Source organism: Anabrus simplex, chromosome 10, assembly GCF_040414725.1.
Source record: "Anabrus simplex isolate iqAnaSimp1 chromosome 10, ASM4041472v1, whole genome shotgun sequence".
In the NCBI taxonomy this organism is placed as follows: Eukaryota; Metazoa; Arthropoda; class Insecta; order Orthoptera; family Tettigoniidae; genus Anabrus; species Anabrus simplex.
In genome coordinates, this window is record NC_090274.1 from 117823304 (window position 1) to 117845305 (window position 22002).

Here is a 22002-nt window from a genome sequence, read left to right on the forward strand (position 1 = left end):
ACCTGGACGATTTTTGTAACTCACTAGAAGAACGCTTTGAATCTCACAAGGAAATAGTTGCATCCTTACAAAACATCCTTCCACAATTGTGTATCATAACAGATTTCGGTTCACTGGAGGCTGCTTTTAACTTCTACGAAGAAGATCTGTCACATAAAGAGATTGTGCAAAGTGAGTTTATGTTGTGGAAAGAAAAGTGGAGTCAGGAAAATCCTTCAAATCTTCCCAAAATGGCTGTAAAGTTCTCTAGAAAAATGTGACAAGACTTTCTTCCCCAACATTTATACTCTTCTCAAATTATTTGCCGTTCTTCCTGTTTCTGTCGCAACCGTACAAAGAACTTTCTCTAGCCTAAGGAGACTGAAGACTTACTTAAGGAACAGCACATCTGAAAGTAGGTTTAACGGGCTTGCTTTACTCTCTATCCACAGAGACATTATAGTTAGTGATGAAGAAGTTCTTGATAAGTTTGCAAGTGTACCAAGAAACCTGGACTTCGTTTTGTAACCATTGGTGTACTGTATGAATGTATCTATGTATGTATGTATGTATGTATCAGCCGAAATCAATGTTTCCTTTTTCCTTTCTAAAGTGTTTGAAATCGTCTGACCTCTTAAAAATTACTTAATCTAACCTTACATCAATCTTGCCCCCCCCCCAAAATATATTCTATATTCGCCACTGCCGTACGCATTCTAGATGATTAACCGTGCATGATTCCAAGTTGATCCATGGCCTCCTCTGAGGCTTTCCAGACAAAATACCATGTCTGACATTTCCTCTTGTCAGTTGTTTATTTAATTATTCCTTATTGACATCTGCTTGTATCAGAATTATCCTTCACTCAATTTTTCGTACACCACGGGGTTCTGAGCTTGATTTTCCTATTTCCAACCATAAGATCCACCATAAATTTGCGAGTTGTACTGGCTTTCATATATGATGAACATCTAAAACTAGCCATATACCGGCGATTCAGATTACTTCTGTGCTATTTGCTTAAATCTGTTTAACTTACGACTTTCAATGATTCCTTAACATACGACCACCACATTGAAAGGTCATATATATATATATATACAAAAATAATATCTGGTAAAGCTAGATATTTTTGAAGTGTATTTGTGTACAATACCTTTAAGCAACCACGTAAAATATTTTCTTTCTTTCACTGTCAATGCGTCTTCTGTTCATTACATTCTTATCATCTGAAATGCCGTTTGCAACTATTACCTGCAGATAGTATCAGTAATTTTGTACATTCGTGCTGTGCCAGGAACCATGTGTGGCCTGGAACATAATTTTATTGAATGGAAGTCAGCGCACCCTGACGACCCTAGCATGAAAAGTAGCGCAACAGAACGGTTTGGGCATCAATACAGCAGAGAAGACACGTCACGCACGAGCGTGATCCAGCTATCACGTGAGCACCTCCTGATATTGTTGAACATACTGGATTAAATGGTACTAACCTTGGAACCCATTGAGATGTCAATTAATGAAATACGCCATCGTATAGCCCATTATTTAAAGACAAACATACTGCAATTTTATTAATATCGTCCTACGGACTTGAGAGTAATTCAAGTATAAAGGAACTTGATTTCTCGACGAGGGGCGGAAGCTGACCTCAGCAAATTGGTATAAGAGAGCAGGGTTATTCTAAGTCAAGTCAGTTCAGTTCTCAATTCGCTGCCGTCGTGTAGTCATGCTGTCTCACATGAACGGGTTCGCAAGGTTCGTTTTTAAGACATCACATCCTATGAACACTACGGTAAAGTTTTCGACAAGACTTGTACAACAATAAGTCGTGTTGGAACTTGGAAACTTTTCGAGAGATATGATACTAACTTAATAATATCAAAGTGTTTTCAAATCACTTCACAGACTTAGTACTTTCCACTGCAAATCAAACAAATTTAATTGATTTAAACTTTGCTCATATTCAAATGAAATTGGCTAAACATTCATGAGAAATAAGCGTATGAATATTAAGACGATTTTCAAGTGAAGTAATTGAACATTTAATCTGTCAAACTAATCTATTTTATAAAATTACCTTAAATACGTGTGTAATAAATAACTAAGTTATTTGTTAAAGTTTTAATAAGGCTAAACCTTCATCAGAAATGAATATGACATTGCCATCATAGGAACTTGTAAATATCCGTGAATTAAATATTTCGTTATGGCGAATAAGACTGCTATATGTTCTAACTGTGCTTCAACCTGAACAGTGTATCCAATCTAATGAGCAATAACCGTTGTCTGCCAGTGATTAAGCATTAGAGGAAATGCACGTTGTAAAATGCAGTGCCAATTTTACGACTTACAAGCATAGAACACCCACAAGTTGATTTCTTGATTGAATGTTTTCGTGTTTATAAAGTTTATAAGTGACACGCTGAAGCTATAACCGAGTGACTATTTTGTCATATCAACCTGCTGTCATTTCCACTACGTGGGAGTTGGAACGTGGTGACTTCATGGAATTTTAACTACTACGCGGGAGATGGAACGCGGTTTGACGTTGGATTTGGAACGTGGTTAGTGAGATTGAGATTTAAACAGACTATATTACAAGTTGAACTTTAGAATCCGTGATATCATTCATGTGTCAGGTATTTGCTGCGGTACGTCCTATGAGCGTACCTTTCCACAGGCGATATAATTTTAAGAAATCAGACTGGAACAAGTTTACTGCATATCTGGAAGATGCTGTATCTGATATAGGTATTTCTATGACTGACTGCGATCTGTTTGTAGATGCAGTGAACAAGAGCTCCAGACAGTCAATTCCCAGAGGTTGTCGAATGAATTATGTTCCTGGACTCAATCAACATTCCTCAGCTCTGCTGGCTGAATACATTGATCTATTTGAGAAGAATCCCTTTGGCAAAGAGACTGTGCAGAAAGGTCTAGAGTTGACAACAATGTTAGGGGAAGATAAACGAAATCGTTGGATATCTACCCTTGAAGGGCTGGACATGTCTAAAAGTAGTCAGAAAGCCTGGAGACTTTTAAAGAGGCTTAATAATGACTTGACAAAAGCCCCTGTACACGTCAATTTGTCCCCAGATGCCATTGCTCATCAACTTTTGCTCAATGGAAAAATAGGGGGTTATATGAATAGAGTTAAAATAGAACGCCAAATAGATAAGGAGTCTAGCGACTTCACTAATAATATCACCCCAGAGGAATTAGAGAAAGCCATAAACAAATCCAAAAATGGCAAGGCTACAGGTCTGGATGATATGAGAGTGGAACAAATAAAACATTTTGGTTCCAGAGCAAGGAAGTGGGTTGTTGATTTTCTAAACAATTGCCTGCAGAGTAAACAGATACCTAAGGTATGGAGGAAGTCTAGAGTGATAGCTATTTTGAAGCCAGGTAAGGATCCATTCGATCTTAAGAGCTATAGGCAAATATCATTACTTTGTCACCTATATAAGATATTTGAAAGGATCCTACTTGAGCGCCTCACATCTAAAGTAGATCAACTTCTTATTCCAGAACAGGCAGGGTTTAGATCTGGAAGGAATTGCATTTCACAGGTGCTCAATTTAACCCAGCACATAGAGGATGGGTTTGAAAGACGTAAAATCACAGGTGTGTTATTTGTGGACCTTACAGCAGCATACGACACAGTGCACCATAGAACTTTGATCACCAAGCTTTATAACTTCACCAGAGACTATGGTTTCACGAAGATTGTTGAAACTCTCCTGCAGAATCGCCAGTTCTTTGTTGAGTTTCAAGGAAAGTGCAGTAGGTGGAGAGACCAACGGAAAGGACTTCCTCAGGGCAGTGTCCTCTCGCCAATCCTCTTTAACATCTACACAAATGACCAGTCAAGGCCTTCCTATACAAGAAGCTTCATTTATGCCGATGACCTGGCTTTAGCTGTCCAGTGCGACGACTTTCAAACCACTGAAATGCAGCTCTCAAATGCACTTAAGGAACTTTCAGTGTACTATCAGAAGAACCGGCTACTGCAAAACCCGACTAAGACCCAAGTGTGTGCATTTCATCTTCGAAATCGAGAAGCTACTAGACAGCTGTGCGTGGCGTGAGAGGGTAAGCAACTGGAGCATTGTTTTACACCTAGGTACCTGGGTGTCACTTTAGACCGGACCTTAACATACAAGAAACACTGTGTTAACTCTGGACAGAAAGTCTCAGCCCGAAATAACATCCTCCGTAAACTTGGCTCAAGCAAATGGGGAGCCCATCCAACTTTGTTAAGAACCTCAGCTCTTGCTCTGAGTTTTTCTGCAGCTGAGTATGCGTGTCCTGTCTGGTTTAGGTCAGCCCATATGAAGCGGGTGGATGCAGCCCTTAATGAAACATGTAGAATAGTAACTAGGTGCCTGAAACCTACTCCCACTGACAAACTCTACTGCTTGGCTGGTATTTCTCCTCCAGACATTCGGCGAGAAGTGTTTGCAAGGCAAGAGAGGTCGAAGGTGGATCTCACAAGCAACCACCCGTTATTTGGACATCGACCTCCAACCAGAAGACTGAAGTCCAGGAAAAGTTTCCTCAATGTCTCCAAGGCTCTGGATAAACCAGCAAGAACAGCACGTTGTGATATGTGGCGAGCAAAAATGGAGCATCTTTCTGATTGGATGGTGCCTTCTGAATCTCCACCCCCTGGTCATCATTTGGAATGGACAACCTGGAAGGAACTTAATCGTTTGAGGAGTGGAGTAGGTAAATCCAAGGATAACCTTAAAAAATGGGGTTATCTGAAAGATCAGTCAGATTTCTGCGATTGTGGGGAGCAACAAACTACCCAACACCTGTATGACTGTCAGTCCTGCCCTGTTCGTTGTACACTTCAAGACTTGATTCAAGCCACTGAAGAGGGAATTTCTGTAGCCCATTTCTGGGCAGACATTGTGTGAAACATGTTTTGTGACAAAATGTATTCTGTTTTATTTGTATATAATACCTTATTCATATTTTTTAAGTTTCTCAACACTCTGACACGAAATAAATAAATCATTCATAATTCAACAAATCATTTCGCTCATTGGAATTCACATTATATTTTATAAGTGTTGAATGACAGTTCTAAAATAGACTGTAGCGCAGAACTTTAGAAGAAGATAAAATTTTTTGAAGTGTTAAAACATTAAAAGGGCTCTGGGGAAATTCATTTTTCAAGTGAAAGGATGTTACATTCATTTTCAGTTTTTGTCATTTAAACCAATACTTGAAGAATTTTACGAACTTTATCAGGAAATAACTTATTGATTTTCAACGAAAGATAATCGTTTCATGTTAAAATATGAACAGTCATATAAATTTATTTTGTTTCAATTAGCCAGGCGACATGAATTTACTCAGATCATATTTTAATTTGATTTAATGCTACAACTCGGTAATAACAGGGAACTTATTCATCAAATTCTCCAGCTGAATAAATTTTTAAAATCTATCCATTATTTCGCTCCACATCTACATCTCTCTGTACCAGCTCCGAAAGGAACGTTCACCCCTTTGCAAGATTCTCATGCTTATATCCTTTATTTTTCCTGACTCAGTACCAACATTGACACACAGAAATAGCCGTGTTTGTAGATTATAAACTAAATATACAAATTCAGAGCTGTTAAGTTTTTTATGTACATTGTAAACAGTATAATAATTTCAAACTAAGATAATTAGGTTCATTAATCAATATAATGATGGCTGAGTTCAATAATATGATAATCGTCGCCATAAGACCTATCTGTGTCGGTGCGACGTAAAGCCCCTAGCAAAAAGAAAAATAATGTGATAACTCAATGTATGCCATTTTTGAAGTATTTGTTTATTTAGATTCCTCTTTTATGATATTTTTCTCTTCTCTCGTGTATTAAGTCAAATTCCTCCATTTGTAGGTGCCAAAGCAGATAATAATGTGTAGTAGAAATGAAACATTGAGGTCAGTAGTGCTACATCTTAGATATCATAGTTTTCAAATGAAATGTCCACATTCTTGTAAGCTATAAACATTTGTGGCATTGTATTTATGTTTGTTCCAGTGTTGTGGTCACACTTGGTGATTGTCACCAATTACCCCTTTTAATTTTAGTGCTCATTGCCATTCAAGTGCTTGTAGCGTGTTGATTGCAAACACATTTACACAATTAGTAAACACTGATAAAATAGACAGCTACAAGTGAACCTTAAATTTATGCAGGTCGCTTAAAAAATTCAGAATACTTCAAGTAAGTGAATTTATTATCTTCTAAAAGTAAATAAGTAATAATGTAATGATATATTATTTCAAAATTGTAATTTTTATCACTGACGTTATAAAGTAGCTCAAGTGTATCAAACATTTAATGCAGTTAGTTTTTGAACTGTAGGTGTACCTTTGGACTACTTGATAATTAATTTTGTGCTGTCACACCTTTGTTCGTTACTGTGCGCAACCTAAACGATGTTTGTATAATCTCGGATTGGTGCTCTTAACTGAGCCCCTGTGTTGGCATGTCCTGCAATGGCTCCTCATAGCCTAAGGTTTGACTTCAAACCAGATTAGTGATGGAAACTACGAATTCTGAAAGGTTTATTTGACTTTGTGGGTGGTTAGAGTCTTCTCGACTGTTATGTGACGCATCGACTGGTTCCTACTGTACATTCGCAACTAGCGGGAAGAAATATTCATTTCAGTCCTCAGAACAGCCCAGTACCAGCTCACACTCTCGTTAGTCAGAGTAGAACCATGCACACAACTGAAGATCGCCAAATTCGTCAACTCTTCGAGGTTGAAATTCTGCTGTTTCTTTATAATTTTTGTGTAACAGGATACAATAGGCTATGTTAGAGAACAATCATGTATTAGTGGCTAGTTGTTTTACGTCGCACCGACACAGATAGGTCTTATGGCGACGATAATCATGTATTATGACCGCCAATAAAAATGTTTCTTATGAATACTTTTTACATACAAAATGCACATTCCTGTTTTTGGATGGAGTTTAAATAAGCTTTCTTCTTGCTAAACATATTTTGTGCAGGGGCAGTCTCGAACCAGCAAAGCAACAAGCTGTTTGTGTGTATGCTTTTTTCCTAGGTATATAAGGCAGAGGGCAGTCCATTGTCTACGTACCTTCCTCCATTGTGTATCATAGATTTTAGATGCTTCTGAAGGATTCAGTCGGCCAGATTTTATCTTCCCACTTTTCTTAAGCCTCACCTCAGGTGCTATGTTATCTTGACTCTCATTTCAGCAGTCTACGAATATCGTGCAGCAACTTAAAGGACTCCTTTTAAAATGTGTATGATATTTGCCGAGTCAGTTTGGTACTGAATTACATATGAACAGATTTTAAGATTCATAAAATTTCCTAATTGCTGACATGTGGAAAGGCTCATATTTATGAGCATACCAATTAGTGATGAGATTACCTTCCATCTGTGGAACAACACATCGCCCTGAGCTAAGTAATTAGTGATGAGGCAAACTTCCGTTTGTGTAGACACATGGTCCTGAACTAAACATGTATTGATGCGTTGTCCTTCCACTTGCACAATGTCTAGTGTCACATGGCCCTGAGCTGACCTCTTTGTGCCACTCCTCCATAGACTTCATATTTGTAGACGTGATTAGGGTGAAAATATCAAATTAATTATTATGATTGTCTGCTATCTATGACGGATGTAAGCAGAAATATGAATTGCAAAATTCCATTCAAGCTAGAATACACTGAAGGTCTCACGTCTTGTTGGTACTCGTGGAATTTCATCGGATATTCAAACTGTCACTCCCGATTAAAACAGATACTCCTGATTTGTTTTATTTTGTTGAGTTATATATTTTTCTTTATAATGCATTTATAGTAGTCACTTTAGCACAAAATCCAGAAGTGTTCTGTCATTCAAACACTATTTTGTCAAAATAAGACGTTACAGATATTAGACATAGGTTTTAAAGGAGAGAATTTGACAATACTAAGTTAAATGATAGGGTGTGTAAAATATCCGTTGTAGCCCATTTCTATAACAGAATATTCATCAATCTGCTTCTTGTTATTCTGTTCCTTTAGTATTAGTCCTGCCTCGTGGCAGGGTTCGGTGTTGTGATTCATTGTCTCCAGTTAGTTCGGTCTTGGGCCATGTTTCTATTTAGTCTCACATCTTTCAGTTCATTGTGCACTTTGTCGGTCCTATGCTGTCTTGTTCATCTCTTGCGCCTTTCTTCACCTACTTTCTGTGTATACGCTGAATTTCCCAACATATCGTCGTCTGCACGCAAATATGCCCAAACCAGCGCACACGCTTTTCCTCAATTTTCTTCTTTATCGGTGCAATGTCAGAACGTTTTCTAATAACATCATTTGAAATGTGATTGAGTCTAGTTATGCCAGCCGTTCACCTAAGTATCTTCGTATCCATGATGCTTAACTGGCGTTCTACCTCCTCTTTAACTAGCCAGCAATCGTTGCCATAGAAAACGACAGGACGGATAACAGTTCAGTAGATCTTAGATTTCAGATGGTCCTTCATCCGACGGTCGGAAGAGCGTTGTTATTCTCAACTTCAGCCAGGCTTTGCATGTTGACTTCATAAGTAAGTCGGCCATCATGTGAGATTTTGGAGCCAAGATACTTACATTTCTCTTCTCGTACTATATCTTCACCGTCATCATGCTTGCTTCCAACTTCTCGACGATGTAACGTCATGTATTCTCTCTCCTTTTGTTGAGGCGCGGGACATATTATGCTAGTCGATTGTCCTAATCTTCTGTTTGGCGCTTACTCCCTGCAGCATTTGCATACAGATGTGTCCATGGTACTGGACTGTGCAGGTCTGATGTAATGATGTCCATCACAAGAATGAACAGCAGTGGTGATAAGGCAGGGCCTTGGTCGAATTCTACAGTTATGCGGAAGTCATCAGACGCTCCTGCGGCAGCTTGATCATAACTCCTTGGTTCTCTATAGATCTGTTATACCCTCTCAACAAGGTGCTCTGTAAATCCAAGTTCTAGTAGCGCTGACTGATCAGGTTATGATGTACTGGATGGAAGACTTTCTCAGGGTTCAGGAAGTCGTGATGAAGCCCCGTAATGTTTTCACAGTGTCTCTCAACCCTGCAACGTGGGTTGCCCCTGTTGTGCCACAATTTTGCACAAATCCAGCTTGGATTGTTGTGTGTTTGTTTAAATCGCTAATCCTTTTGTCGAAGATTTGTTCAAAATCTGTCACTACGTGGCTCAGAAGTATGATCGGACGGTAATTAGAAAAATCGGCAGGGCCTCCCTTATTTTTGAATGGATACTCCGTCGTCAATCTGTTGGTTTTTGATCTTCCTTGATAATCTGGTTGGACAGCTTGCTTTAGCCACACTGCTGCATCCACCCATTGAGAGAAACAAAACCCTGCTGGAAGATAATCAGGACAGAGGGCTTCCCCTGGTGTCACTTCTTTCATCATAGCCTGGACTTCGGGGACGTCAATTTCCTACATTGGACCTTCAACAGCGGAGGTGATTGGGATTGGTAGATACGGAAATTACAAGATTGAAATTTTGTCAAAGTAGTTCCATCAGTGTTCAACCGCATCATATCATTTTATGGTACGTTTGACTTTTCTGAAGTCTTCACGTTCCTAGCGAACTCTTGTATCTATGAACTATTACTCTTTCCCATCATGTGTTGTTACCACTATGTAATCTTTGCTTATTCCGGTAGATGGCAGCTCATACGTTAGCATAGGTCAAAGCAGATCTTATCTGCTCCGTCTTGTTGGGTTATCTTTCTTGTTGGTTGGGTGTGGAGATTCTTGACTTGAGAAGATAGAAGGATTGAAATTCCAAGTCGCCTTTGTGGCATATAAAAGATATTTTAATAGATTCAAGATGTCTTTGTACGTATTTCGGCCTTTCGAGAAAGTTAATTGTTTAAGTAATCAAGGTATTTATTTTTCTTTAATCTTCTCTTGGTTTTATTATTGCTTCGTTCTGTGCTCACCATGGTTTTCTTAGAAAGGCTTCCCACATTACATGTGTTTCTAATTTATTTGAGTGTTAACTTTTCTTTTACATGCTTCTTTCGGTATTTTCATTTACCGATCCACTATGTTTATTTTGAGAACAGAAGGTGACACGGATTCATGTAAGTGTATGTGTGAGATTGTTTGCTGTGTTTGGCCGAGACCTTTTACTCATGTCACTTCATTAACATTCCGCTTGAGCTCATGTTGTATTATTTTATCGCGTGTTCTGTATAATTCATGTCCACTTCATTGACCTGGTATGTATTCAAGCTAACTACGCGATTTGCCTGCTTCTGTGTGATTTGGTGTTGGAGACACTCCATCTCTTTAAGATGGACCACTTTCTTGTTCATACTGTCTGAGCTCGAGAGCGTTTGTTTATTTTGTTATGTGCTGTGTGTTGACGTTCTTATACGTCCCTCTATTCGGCGACCTAACCTCTCGGTCTATATGTGAGCGTGGGTGGTTCTGTCGTTTGAGTCCGTGAAACCTTTTGTGTCTAATTTACTTTTTTATTGCCGGGCTGAGTGGCTCAGACGGTTAAGGCGCTGGCCTTCTAACCCCAACTTGGCAGGTTCGATCCTGGCTCAGTCCGGTGTCTTTTGAAGGTGCTCAAATACGACAGCCCCGTGTCGGTAGATTTACTGGCACGTAAAAGAACTCCTGCGGGACTAAATTCCGGCACCTCGGCGTCTCCGAAGACCTCAAAAAGTAGTTAGTGGGACGTGAAACAAATAAAATTATTATTATTACTTATTTATTGTTCGTTTCACATTGCCGTCATTGGCTTTCTTTACCCTTTTTCTAGTTTAATTTGTTTTATTCTTTGCTGGGCGCCTTCTGCGTTATTTTAGTTGTTTTTCGTGAAACTATGGTAACCGCCCCTTTTCCCTTTTTCACTCTGCTTGAATTTTATGAGCTCGGTGCACTCTTCCCTCTTCTCCATTTTATGCTCTTTTACTTAATGATATTTATTCCCGGGGGACGTTATTTTTATTGTTCAGAGTTTTATGTCTTATCTGGGGAATTGTAAGGGAGAATGTTATGATTAGGTGCTGTTACTCCCTAAACTTATGACTGTTTAGACCCGATGTGCTACCCACCTGAATTCATATTGTTCAATTATTTAATATAGATGCCAAGTCCTTATTCCAAAATTTTCTTTACGTCTTTAATGAAGATAAGCGTGTGTGAAGGTGCTATAATCAATGAGTCTGGTGTATTTTGCTTATGGGCCACATATTATTAATATTAGGTATTTGATTTTTAGCCCCCTTGTTTTACCTATGCAACCTTTTTTTATTTCCTCTCCGTAATAAATTTAAGTTCTTGCCCTAATTATTGTTATATTTTTATTTCTTTGCGTCCCTTATATGTTTGTTGTCTGTAAGAGGCCCGGGTCCAGTTCCTGGCAGTTTTTTGCTAGTTTTGACCAAATCCACCGCACTGGGTCTTCGTTGTGTTCCTAGTGTCAGTCTGTTTCCTCATTGATGATGTAAAACGTTGGTCTTTTTTCCGTTTTACGATGCCTCGATTTGACTAGGCGTGAAATATCCCCCTCGTTTTCGCTCATGTCAAGTTTCATATATAGACCTGCTTACCGCTTTGCTTTTGTTACAACAGCAACCTCCTTTACATTACTACTGGCTGCTTTGTAGGCATTCTAACGAGCTAGAAACTCGTTCTACAGCTGTTTCTTCAACCGTACTGCATATTTAACATCTTCATTCAGAAGCCACGTGTCATAGTTAATCCTTTATTTTCGTCGCCCTGACTTAGTTGTGCGGCGCCTTGAATTTTAGTCCGGCTCATTTCAACTCTGGTGACTTTTGGCACTGTAACGTTTGCAACAACGTAGCCCCCCTTCTTCAGGCGCCACCATTTGATCCCATTTGGTCCATTTCCTACGAAGTATTGGTGACTTTATCCGCAGCTTACAGATGACTGGTCGATGTTGCATCGCAACGGTTTCGTAAGGAACAACTTTTGTCTCTAGAACATCCTTCAGATTCCTTCCTCTCACAAGGATGTAGTCCATGTGAGTTGGATAGGAGTCACTGTAGTACGTGACTAGGTGAATATCACGCTTTTTGAACTATGTGTTCGCGCTGATCATTTTCTGCATAATCGGGAATTTGTTGGCCATCGTCTTTCTTCTGAATATATCCATGAACGCCATGGACTGTGTGTGATTCTTTCCTCCGTCGCTCACGTCCATTCAGATCATCGGGAACGATAAGATAGTAATCTGTCTTCTTGTCAGGCAGTGCCCAGCAGGAATCTTTGGTTTTCGTGCCAACACCATTAGTTGTTCTTCGGCTTCCATTGTACATGAGTTAGTAATCGCACTCCGCTTCGCATGACTTTTCTCCACTCCATCTTTTTTGCTGCATCTCGCAGATGCCTATATGCCTTCCCTTATGTGCTGTGGCTAATTCGCTACTTCATCCGAACATAGTTCAGTGAGGGGTTACAGAATGGTTGTACTCGCTTGATTAGCATCACAGCCCGCGCGACTGTAACCCTTGCATACGTTTCATGCTGGCTGGGCCCTGCCAAAGAGTGTTCCTTCCAGAGGACTCCCTAACCCTGGTTCCGATTCCATGTGACGTATTTCTGTAATCATGTGACAGTATTATTTTACGGTCGGCATGTCTTGAAGGATTTTAGAGCTCATGACAGCAGGCAGTTACCCCGCTCCGGACATGGGGAACAGACGCCTTTTGCAGCCCCTCCTCTACAAATGAAACGCTACGCTTCTTTCTTCATTAACTTCCAGAAAGCTGGAGTACCTCTTCTGCAAGCTGCTCCGTACCGAACGTTTCCATCTCCGCCAAACTTGCCATTAAAGACTTTGTGTGTGTTTGCTCCGCGAGAGCTATCATATTTTGTTCATGTCTGCCGACAGGCCAGTGGTGAACCCGTATCCATCACCTGGGACGTGCCATATGTTACAACAATATAGCTGATTCGTGGAGAATATTAATCAATGCAAAATGAAATATCATTTTACTGAAAAACTAATTGTAAACCTGATAAATCATTAGTCACAAAAATCGCGTAATCACGTAAAGAAAATGGCCACTGCCTTTTTGGACATTTTGCTTGGCGTGATATGCCACAAAATGTATGACATACAATCCAGTGTCATATTTTCTGTCCCCTGTTGCCTAGTGGTACCAAGATCAATATCCTGTGTGTTGATCAAGAAGTCTAGTCTGTCGTATCTGGAATCAATGTCCCGTTTTATTTGCCCACTTATTTTCTCCTATGAGTGCAGTAACAACACGTGGTCGAGGATCCCATTACTTTGCTTGTGAGGAAGTTATGCATTCTACTGGGCCATGTGAATTCAGTGCATACACCATGAATTGAGAAGTACCAGTTCATGTTACGATATATTTTGGCCTGCGTGATTGGCTTTTCCCACGTGCCTGTTGTCACCTTTAACGAAGACATTTTTATTTTTCACTCTTCTTTCATAGAATATGTAGAACAACTCTGCGGTGGGGAGACAGGCACAGACTTCGGATCTATCCAACTATGTTATCAATAAACTAAAAATATTCACGTTTTCTGCGATCTTTTGAAATTAAAGTGATCTCATTCCTTCCTTTACATAGGAGCAATATCAATTACGTGGCAACTCAAATTCCTGTCATCGCGAATTTTGGCTCAAGCCTTGATTTTCATGCTCCTTCTAGCCGTAGTGTTAAAAGAACACTTGTAAGTATATTCAGACATGATAGCTTGAATTTGGTTTGAAATTCAGGATATCAGAACATTGCAATAAAACACTACCAAAGCCATATGCATTGCTGACTGCATAATGTCTATGACAACAGAATCTGGAGGAAAATAGAAAGCGTCAGTTTTGGAAAGGGAATTATAATATGCAAGTTATATTTCACCTTTTGCAGTATTTTATCAGGATGAAAGGTTTCCATGTTGCATATGGCCTCTGTTAAAGGCAGCAAGTAAGACGTAGACTGATGTAACACATGGTATTAAGTATGAACTTCCTTGTATAAACCTACCGTCCTATATGTGGGTTGGCTCTGTTTGATTGCACATCAGTGCTACGTAATTAGAAATAACCACACTGTCACGTAATAGACTGCTACACTACGTATGTTTTTCGTGACCGTAAATAACATTCATAGAAGATTAGCCATGGTTAAGCAGACCTTGCTGACTGTCGGCAAACAATGTTCTCAAATTTATTAATATCTACATTACTGGGATTCTCTCAAACATCCTCAACAACAAGGTTTTTACAAAAATTATTACATGCCTGCCACAAAGTGCAGAGCACTTGAACAAGATCAAAACTCCTAAGCATATGCCGGCTTTATGTAGGAGAACATGTATATACGGATTTAAGTAGATAAATGTGTGCCGGATCAAAGAGCTCGTATTTCTCCTTTCAGACTGTACCACTCTTCTCACGCATTCTTTAAATGATTTTGTCTATGAATTTGTTCGTTCCCTATTCGTCAGAATTTTCTTGCACGTGATATCGTGATTCGAGGGAAAAGACGCAACACATCCTCGTAACAAGTGAGAGCTTTTGAAATTTAAGTGTACACTCTAAATTTGATCTGAGATGACGTTTACCCAATGAATGTGATGTTCACGTGTAATGAAATTCTCTGTATGGGATATTAGTGAATGGAAGGTTCAGTAGCATTTCCTTTGTGTGAGAGTTTAGGTTCAGTTGGCTGTTGAACTATTCGTCACATGGTTTTAATTTGTCTCTGTAGATCGAGAGCTGACGTGAACTATGCAGATCATCAATCTCCGGATGGCGGAGCAAATTGCTTTAGGTGCAATGTGTGTGGCAAGTTATTCAGCAGGAGATGCCACCTGGCAAGACATATTAATACTCACACGGATTTAAGGCCGCACGAATCCAGTGTATGTGGCAAATCATTCATCCAGAAAGAACACCTTGTTGCTCACACCCGGAATCATACAGGGGAACTGTACCGCTGCAATATCTGTTGCAAATCCTTCAAGAGGAAATCCTACTTAGATTATCATAACCGCATTCACACAGGCGAGAAGCTATATTCTTGCGTCATCTGTGGCAAGCAGTTCTTCATAAAAAGTAAACTAGTGAGACATATGCGGACACATACTGGCGAGAGGCCCTACACGTGCAAATTGTGTGGCAAAGGCTTCAGCCAGAGATCGTACGTAGCTTGTCATGCTCGGATTCATACGGGCGATAAGCCATTTTTCTGCAGTATCTGTGGGAAGAACTTTACCGACAAATGTGGACTTTCGACACATATGCGGACTCACACAGGCGCGATGACTTACTCCTGTGATGTCTGTGGCAATTCCTACAGGGAGAAAATCAGTCTAAAATATCATCTCCAGGCTCACGCTGGTAACAAGCCTCATTCGTGCAATATTTGTGGAAAGTTATTCATCAAGAAATCTCGAGTAACAGAACACATGCTTACTCACACAAATATGAGGCCTTTCCGCTGCAATGAATGTGGAAAGTCATTCATCAGTAAATTCCGCCTTGCACGTCACATACAGACTCACACGGGAGAATAGTCAAACCTAATCACTTCCGCGGGTGGATCGAATTTTCAGTACGCTTACTGGCGAGAAGCTAAACTAATGAAAAGTTTGTGGCAATTCTTCAGCCAGAGAGTGAATCTATTAGTTCATATCCGAACACACACATGTTTGTAAGCACAGGAGTCCTCAGTGATGCGATAAAATGTTCAAAAATTCATGTAACTAAACGATGTACATGTGAACAACACTGGAGAGATGCTGGTCTGTGACGTGTTTTTTTTTGGCAAATCTTCGCTCGCAGCACCATGCTGTCGGTGCACACGCGGCGAGACGGCGCACGAGTGTCACGTCTCGCCGCGATGAAGCCGCACGTGATTTAATAATAATGTGATTTTGTTTCAAGTCACACTAACTACTGCACGAGAGTTCGGAGTTCCACAATTCTGGGGATGTAACCAGGCACATGCGATAGCACACCTCGTGATGTACACCGGAGAGTGGTCGATCCCTTTGTTTTCATCCTCGGTTTTTAGCACAATGATGTTTGTTCACCAACATTCTAAGACCGCGCGTGTCCCATGTAATTTCGTCTGGAATGCTGATTTCTTGAGGTCCTTTTCAATATCGATAATGCAATTATTCTTGAATTTTAGCGAAGAGGCATAATTAAATATCCTTTTAGTTTGTCACTCATTATCCTTTCTTTGAATATGGTCATCAAATTTCAATCGCCTTTTCCCAATTTTATACGACATTTTCTCAACATGTTGGTATAATTCCGGAGACCTCCTATTCATCCACCCCCTTTCTATGCATACTGGTCCAAAGATGCCCCTCAGGATCGTTCTTTTTAGTTTTTCGATAATTTTAGACAGTGATCCTTCTCCAGTGATCAAGGTTTCTGACATATGTAATGCGTCCGACTTAATTACGGTGTTATAGTATTTTAATTTAACGTTCCGGGATATTGATTTTTTTTGTACCCTTTGCATGTGATACTATGACCTACTTGTAATATAGAAATCTTTCCGTTTCCTTCATGGTTTAATGCAGATTGATGGATTATTTCCCCAAGTATTTGAAATTATTTACCTGAGGAATTTTGCCAAACTGAGTTACCAGGTTTAGTTTGTACGAGTATAAATGCCGTGTAGATACTTGCGTGTATCGGGTTTTCTAATATGAGATTTGGATTCGTTTAAATGGAATTTCAGGAAGTTTTCCAGGGAATGAATTTATTCTTTCCAATTGTTGAATAGAATAATTAGACGGTATGTGAGGGCCAAATTTTGATATGAATTTTATCATTAACTAGCTTGCCAGAAAATGTTTTGGGGCAACCTCTAATGCTAAGTAGCATAGTTATACTGCTGAGATAGATTAAAATTGAACTCTCACCTGTCTTCAACTATCTAGCATGATGAAATCAATTATTATTGTTATTAGTATGAGATCATTAATGCAAATATTAATTGATTTTAGTGATGTAACCATATGCCTAATAAATAAATAATTATTACAATTATTGACATTTAAAAATTACAAGTTGACCAAAACTTTCCAATTTGCATACACAACTGGTTGTACGTCTGTTGACATGAAATATCGCAAATTAACGTACTTAAAATTCCTCTTAATTTCACTGCTCTACTGCAAACATGTGCTTCATTACGTCCGAAAAAAATCGATGAGGAGTGCACCAAATTTAACGTCCCATGCCGAAGAAAGATTTTACAAAATTTTTGTTATAACACTGCAAACTTCTAAAATACGCAAGCATCGTGAATTTCGCCTCGTGTTTTCTCAGCACAGAAATTAATAGTTGGAACTGTGATAAACTTCCACTAACATAATACAAGGTCATATCAGCCCTACACACAGAAAAATACACCGGACGACATTGTAGAAGTTACTGAAATTTACAGACCTTATTTAACTTTTATCAGCTCCCAGCTTCTGCTCATCGTCGTCCTCTGTACGTATGGATTTAGTGGTTTATTTTACGCATATATTTTGCATTTTCATTATTTTATTTCTATTGTTGACTTAATTCTAAGAATCTGAAAAAGAACACAAAATATATACCCTCACAATTTTCTCCACACGCTAAGAAACTCACCGGGACTAGAATCTTCGCATTCAAAAAATCAAAGGCATGCGTTTAGTGGTTTAACATCCTCAGTGCTGTCCAACATCCACATCCTCTCCCGTCATGACATTGAAACTCTCACAGTAGAGCTCAACAAGCCACCAGGTACTGTGTTTAGATTTGTGGACCCTTCCAGCATCAATATGTGAATTTGTGGTTGGTGACTTCAACAGTCATAACACAATATGGGGCTACCCATTTACCGACAAAAGAGGAGAGTGTGGCATAGAACGGGCAGATTTGTGCGATCTCATTCTACTGCATTATAACAAACATCCAACATCATTCAACAGTGCGAGATGGAACATGGAAATAATGTTTTAATCTGTTTACCCTCCAGGGTTGGTTTTTCACTCCGACGTAGCGAGGGATACCACCTCTACCGCTTCAAGGGCAGTGTTCTGGAGTTTGACATTGGGTCGGGGATACAACTGGGAAGAGGCTCTACGTCGTGATAACTCCGACATGGCGCGACTCAGGTGGCTCATAGGGGAGTCCTACCCGGTTTTCCTGCCGACTTGAGTGAAATAAATATTTTCCCGCGTACCAAACACGCAAACATCTGTGATTTGGGGACGAGTCCAAGAGATGCTGGATTTTCAACCAAATTACCTGTGTTTATTTCCATCCGCGTAAACAAACACATATCTCAGTTATCAGCGAAATCAGTGGGGCAAAAATCCGTCATCATTGTGTTATATGCCAGATATATGCTACAATCTGACCGCAGACAGTTCCTTTTCATACATACATATTCATTACAGGCTGTTATGCCTTTCAGCGTTCAGCCTTCGACCTTCTGTGAATTTACTAAACGCCTCCACAATCCTGTAATGCAACTACTTCTGTGGCTTCGTCTTAGTTTTATACGTCTTATCTTTAAATCTTTAGAATCTGAGTTCCTCCTCAAAGAAGATACTTCAAGAAGGCTGATTGGGAGAAATGTACCATTTCACTGGACGAGAACATTTTGAATATCGTGAATCCTATGATTATATTGCAAATGCCGTGAAGCATTGTTCTCGTATTTCAATTCCCTGATTCTGCGTACTATATATAGAAATTAGGGAAATATTGTGTAACTATCGTGATCTGTTTGACAACGATCCTTTGAGCTCCGAAACCGTCCAAACTGGGGAAGATCTCTTAAAAGCGATATCTAATAACAGGAGCGATGGGGGAGATTGATCTCAGGAAGAGTAGCCACAATGCCCGGAGGCTTCTTAAGCGTCTGAGTTGTAAACCTAACAACTAGAGAGCGTCATGCGTATGCAACATCTAAACATGTTGCCCGCCACCTCGTTGAAAATGGTAATCCTCACAATCACACTTCAATATTTTACGGTCAGAAGAATTAGAGTCTAGTCATCTTATGGGGCTTTTCTGTATGGCTGCCATTGATTGTTGTAAGAGCGGTAAGCCAAGGGGGATAGACGACTTCCGATTACAGCAGATTAACCTCGATCCTATTACGCTGCTGTGATAACTCCCACATGGCGCGTCCCAGGTGGCTGAGAGGGTGAGTCCTACCCGGTTTTCCTGCCGACTTGACCGAAATAAAAATTTTCCCGCGGACGAAACACGCAAACCTCTGTGATTTGGCGACGAGTCCAAGAGATAATGAATTTTCAACCAAATTCCCTGTGTTTATTTCCATCAGCCTTGGGATTAGAACCACTATGAAGGAAACATTTGGGTTTGCGTTCCGGGAAATAACACGGGTATGGGTTTTATTTGTCCATAGTACACACTATTGGAGGAACACAACGGCATAGTACGATTCCCCGAGATTTGTACAAATATGTAACGAACACCATGTGCTTGCGTTCCGAGAAACACCACGGGTCTGGGCTTCACATTTGATTAGTACCCACTATGTGAGGAACGCCACGGGGTAGTATGGGTCCCTGAGCTTTGTACAAATATGTGACGAACACCATGGATTTTCGTTCTGAGGAACGCCACGGGTCTGGTTAATTTATTTATGTACTCGTGTCAGAATCATACTTAATCATACAGTTAAAATAATATAATTTTTAAACTATGTACAAAAATTATTAAACAAATGAAATTGACCAAATTTACTGTACATCTAGATGGTGTTTCCAAAATTGAGCCACACCTAGGGCAATGCAATCTTGCTCTTAGCATGAAAATGGGCAGAGAGGGAATTGATACTTAAGGTTCACTGTTCTTCTCCGCAGTCGCACATGCTTTCCTCTGATGTGAAGCCCCTTAACTTACGTGAGTACTCAACGGCACCATATCATTTTATGGTGCGTTTGCCTTTTCTGAAGTCTTCAATTCCTAGCGAACTCTTGTATCTACGAACTGTTACTCTTTCCCAACATTTGTTGTTACCACTACGTAATCTTTCCTTATTCCGGTAGATGGCATCTCATACGTTAGCATAGGTCAAATCATTTCTTTTCTGCTCCGTCTTGTTGGGTTATCTTTCTGGTTGGTGGTGTGGGGAGTTTTTGACTTGAGAACATGGAAGGATTGGATTTCCAAGTCGCATTTGTGGTATATAGAAGATATCTTAACTGATTCAAGATGTCTTTGTACATATCTCATTTTCACACCAGGCAAATGCTGGGGCTGTACCTTAATTAAGGCCACGGCCGCTTCCTTCCCACTCCTAGCCCTTTCAAGTCCCATCGTCGCCGTAAGACCTATCTGTGTCGGTGCGACGTAAAACAACTAGCAAAAAAAAATGTACATGTCTCGGCCTTTCGAGAATGTTAATTGCTTATGTAATCGAGGTATTTATTTCATCTTTAATCTTCTCTTGGTTTTATTATTGTTTCTTTCTGTGCTCACCATGGTTGGGTTAGAAAGACTTCCCTCATCACATGTGTTTCACTTACCGATATTCTATGTTTGTTTTAAAAACAGAAGGTGACAAGGATCCGCGTGTGTGTGTGTGACATTGTTTGCTGTGTGCCGGCCGAGACCTTTCACTCATGTCGCTTCATTAACATACCGCTTAAGCTCATGTTGTATTATTTTTTCGGGTGTTCTGTATTGTTATGTCCACCAAAATAGGTGTTGTATGAATACAAACTAACAACGCGATTGGCCTGTTTCTGTGTGTTTTGGTGTTGGAGACACTCCGTCTCTTTAAGATGGACCACTTTCTTGTTCGTACTGTCTGAGCTCGAGAGCAGTTGTTTATTTTATTATGTGCTGTGCATTGACGTTCATATACGTCCCATCATTCGGCGACCTAACCCCTTGGTCTCTGTGTGAGCGTGGGTGGTTCAAACGCTTGAATCCGTAACACCTTTTGTGTCTAGTTTACTTATTAATTGTTTGTTTCACATTGCCCTCATTGGCTTTCTTTACCTATTTTCTAGTTTAATATGTTTTAATTTTTGCGGGATGCCTTTCCATGTTATTTTAGTTGTTTTGCGTGAAACCATGGTAACTTCCCCTTTTCTATTTGATTTAATTTTATGATCTCGGTGCACCCTTCCCTCTTCTTCCGTTTTAAGCTCTTTGACTTAATGATATTTTATTCTCGGCGGATGTGGATTTTTATTCTTGAGAACTTTATGTCTGACCTCACGAAATGAAAGGGAGGCGCTTTTACCCGTGTTTAGACGTGATGTGCATAAAAGAAATACTTTGTACCCACCTGAATTCGTATCCTTCAATTAATTATGATAGATGCCAAGCCCTTGTACTTAACTTTTCATCACGTCTTTTATCAAGGTAAGCGTGTGTGAAGTTGCTATAATCAATGAATATTGTGTATTTTGATTATGGGCCACGTATTATTAATATTATCTATTTGAGTTTTGGCTTCCTCGTTATGCCTATGCAAACTTATTTTTTATTTTCTCTCCGTAATAAATTTATGTTCTTGCCCTTATTACTGTTATATTTTTATTTCTTTGCGTCTCTTATATTTTTGTTATCTGTAAGAGGCCCGGGTCCAGTTCCTGGCAGTTTTTGCTAGTTTTGTCCAAATCCACCGCACTGGGTCTTCGTCATGTTCTTAGTGTCAGTTCAGTACTTAGCCCACCCGACACCAGTTCTTAATCGGTTGAGGGACCTCCAAACACTCCAGTCTTCATTGTAGCCAGCCGGAAGATGTTCATCCATCCATTCTTGCTGCTTAGATTTCCACAAGGAAATTCTTGCCTTATCTGGTGGTTCCTTCAAGGGCTTTGATGTGTGTAGGAATCTCTTCCTGGTTTTCAGCGTAGATTGAGATTGTTGATGACAAAACAGTGGGTGAGCTTCAACATTCTCAATCTTTAGTCGTTCTTGATCAGTAGCGACTTCTCGACGATTACTTGGAGGTGCAACGCCAGC

General features: G+C 39.8%; 1 protein-coding gene across 1 annotated transcript in view; it reads left to right on the top strand.

Annotated features, from left to right (window-relative positions):
* The window catches only part of LOC136881752 (zinc finger protein OZF-like), a 118772-nt gene extending 101747 nt beyond the window's left edge, over positions 1 to 17025 (top strand). Inside the window, exon 8 of the mRNA XM_068229557.1 lies at positions 14756 to 17025. Coding sequence (XP_068085658.1) covers positions 14756 to 15563 — 808 coding nt within the window. The 3' untranslated portion in view covers positions 15564 to 17025. The remainder of the gene's footprint in view (positions 1 to 14755) is intronic.
* Positions 17026 to 22002: the final 4977 nt, after the last annotated feature.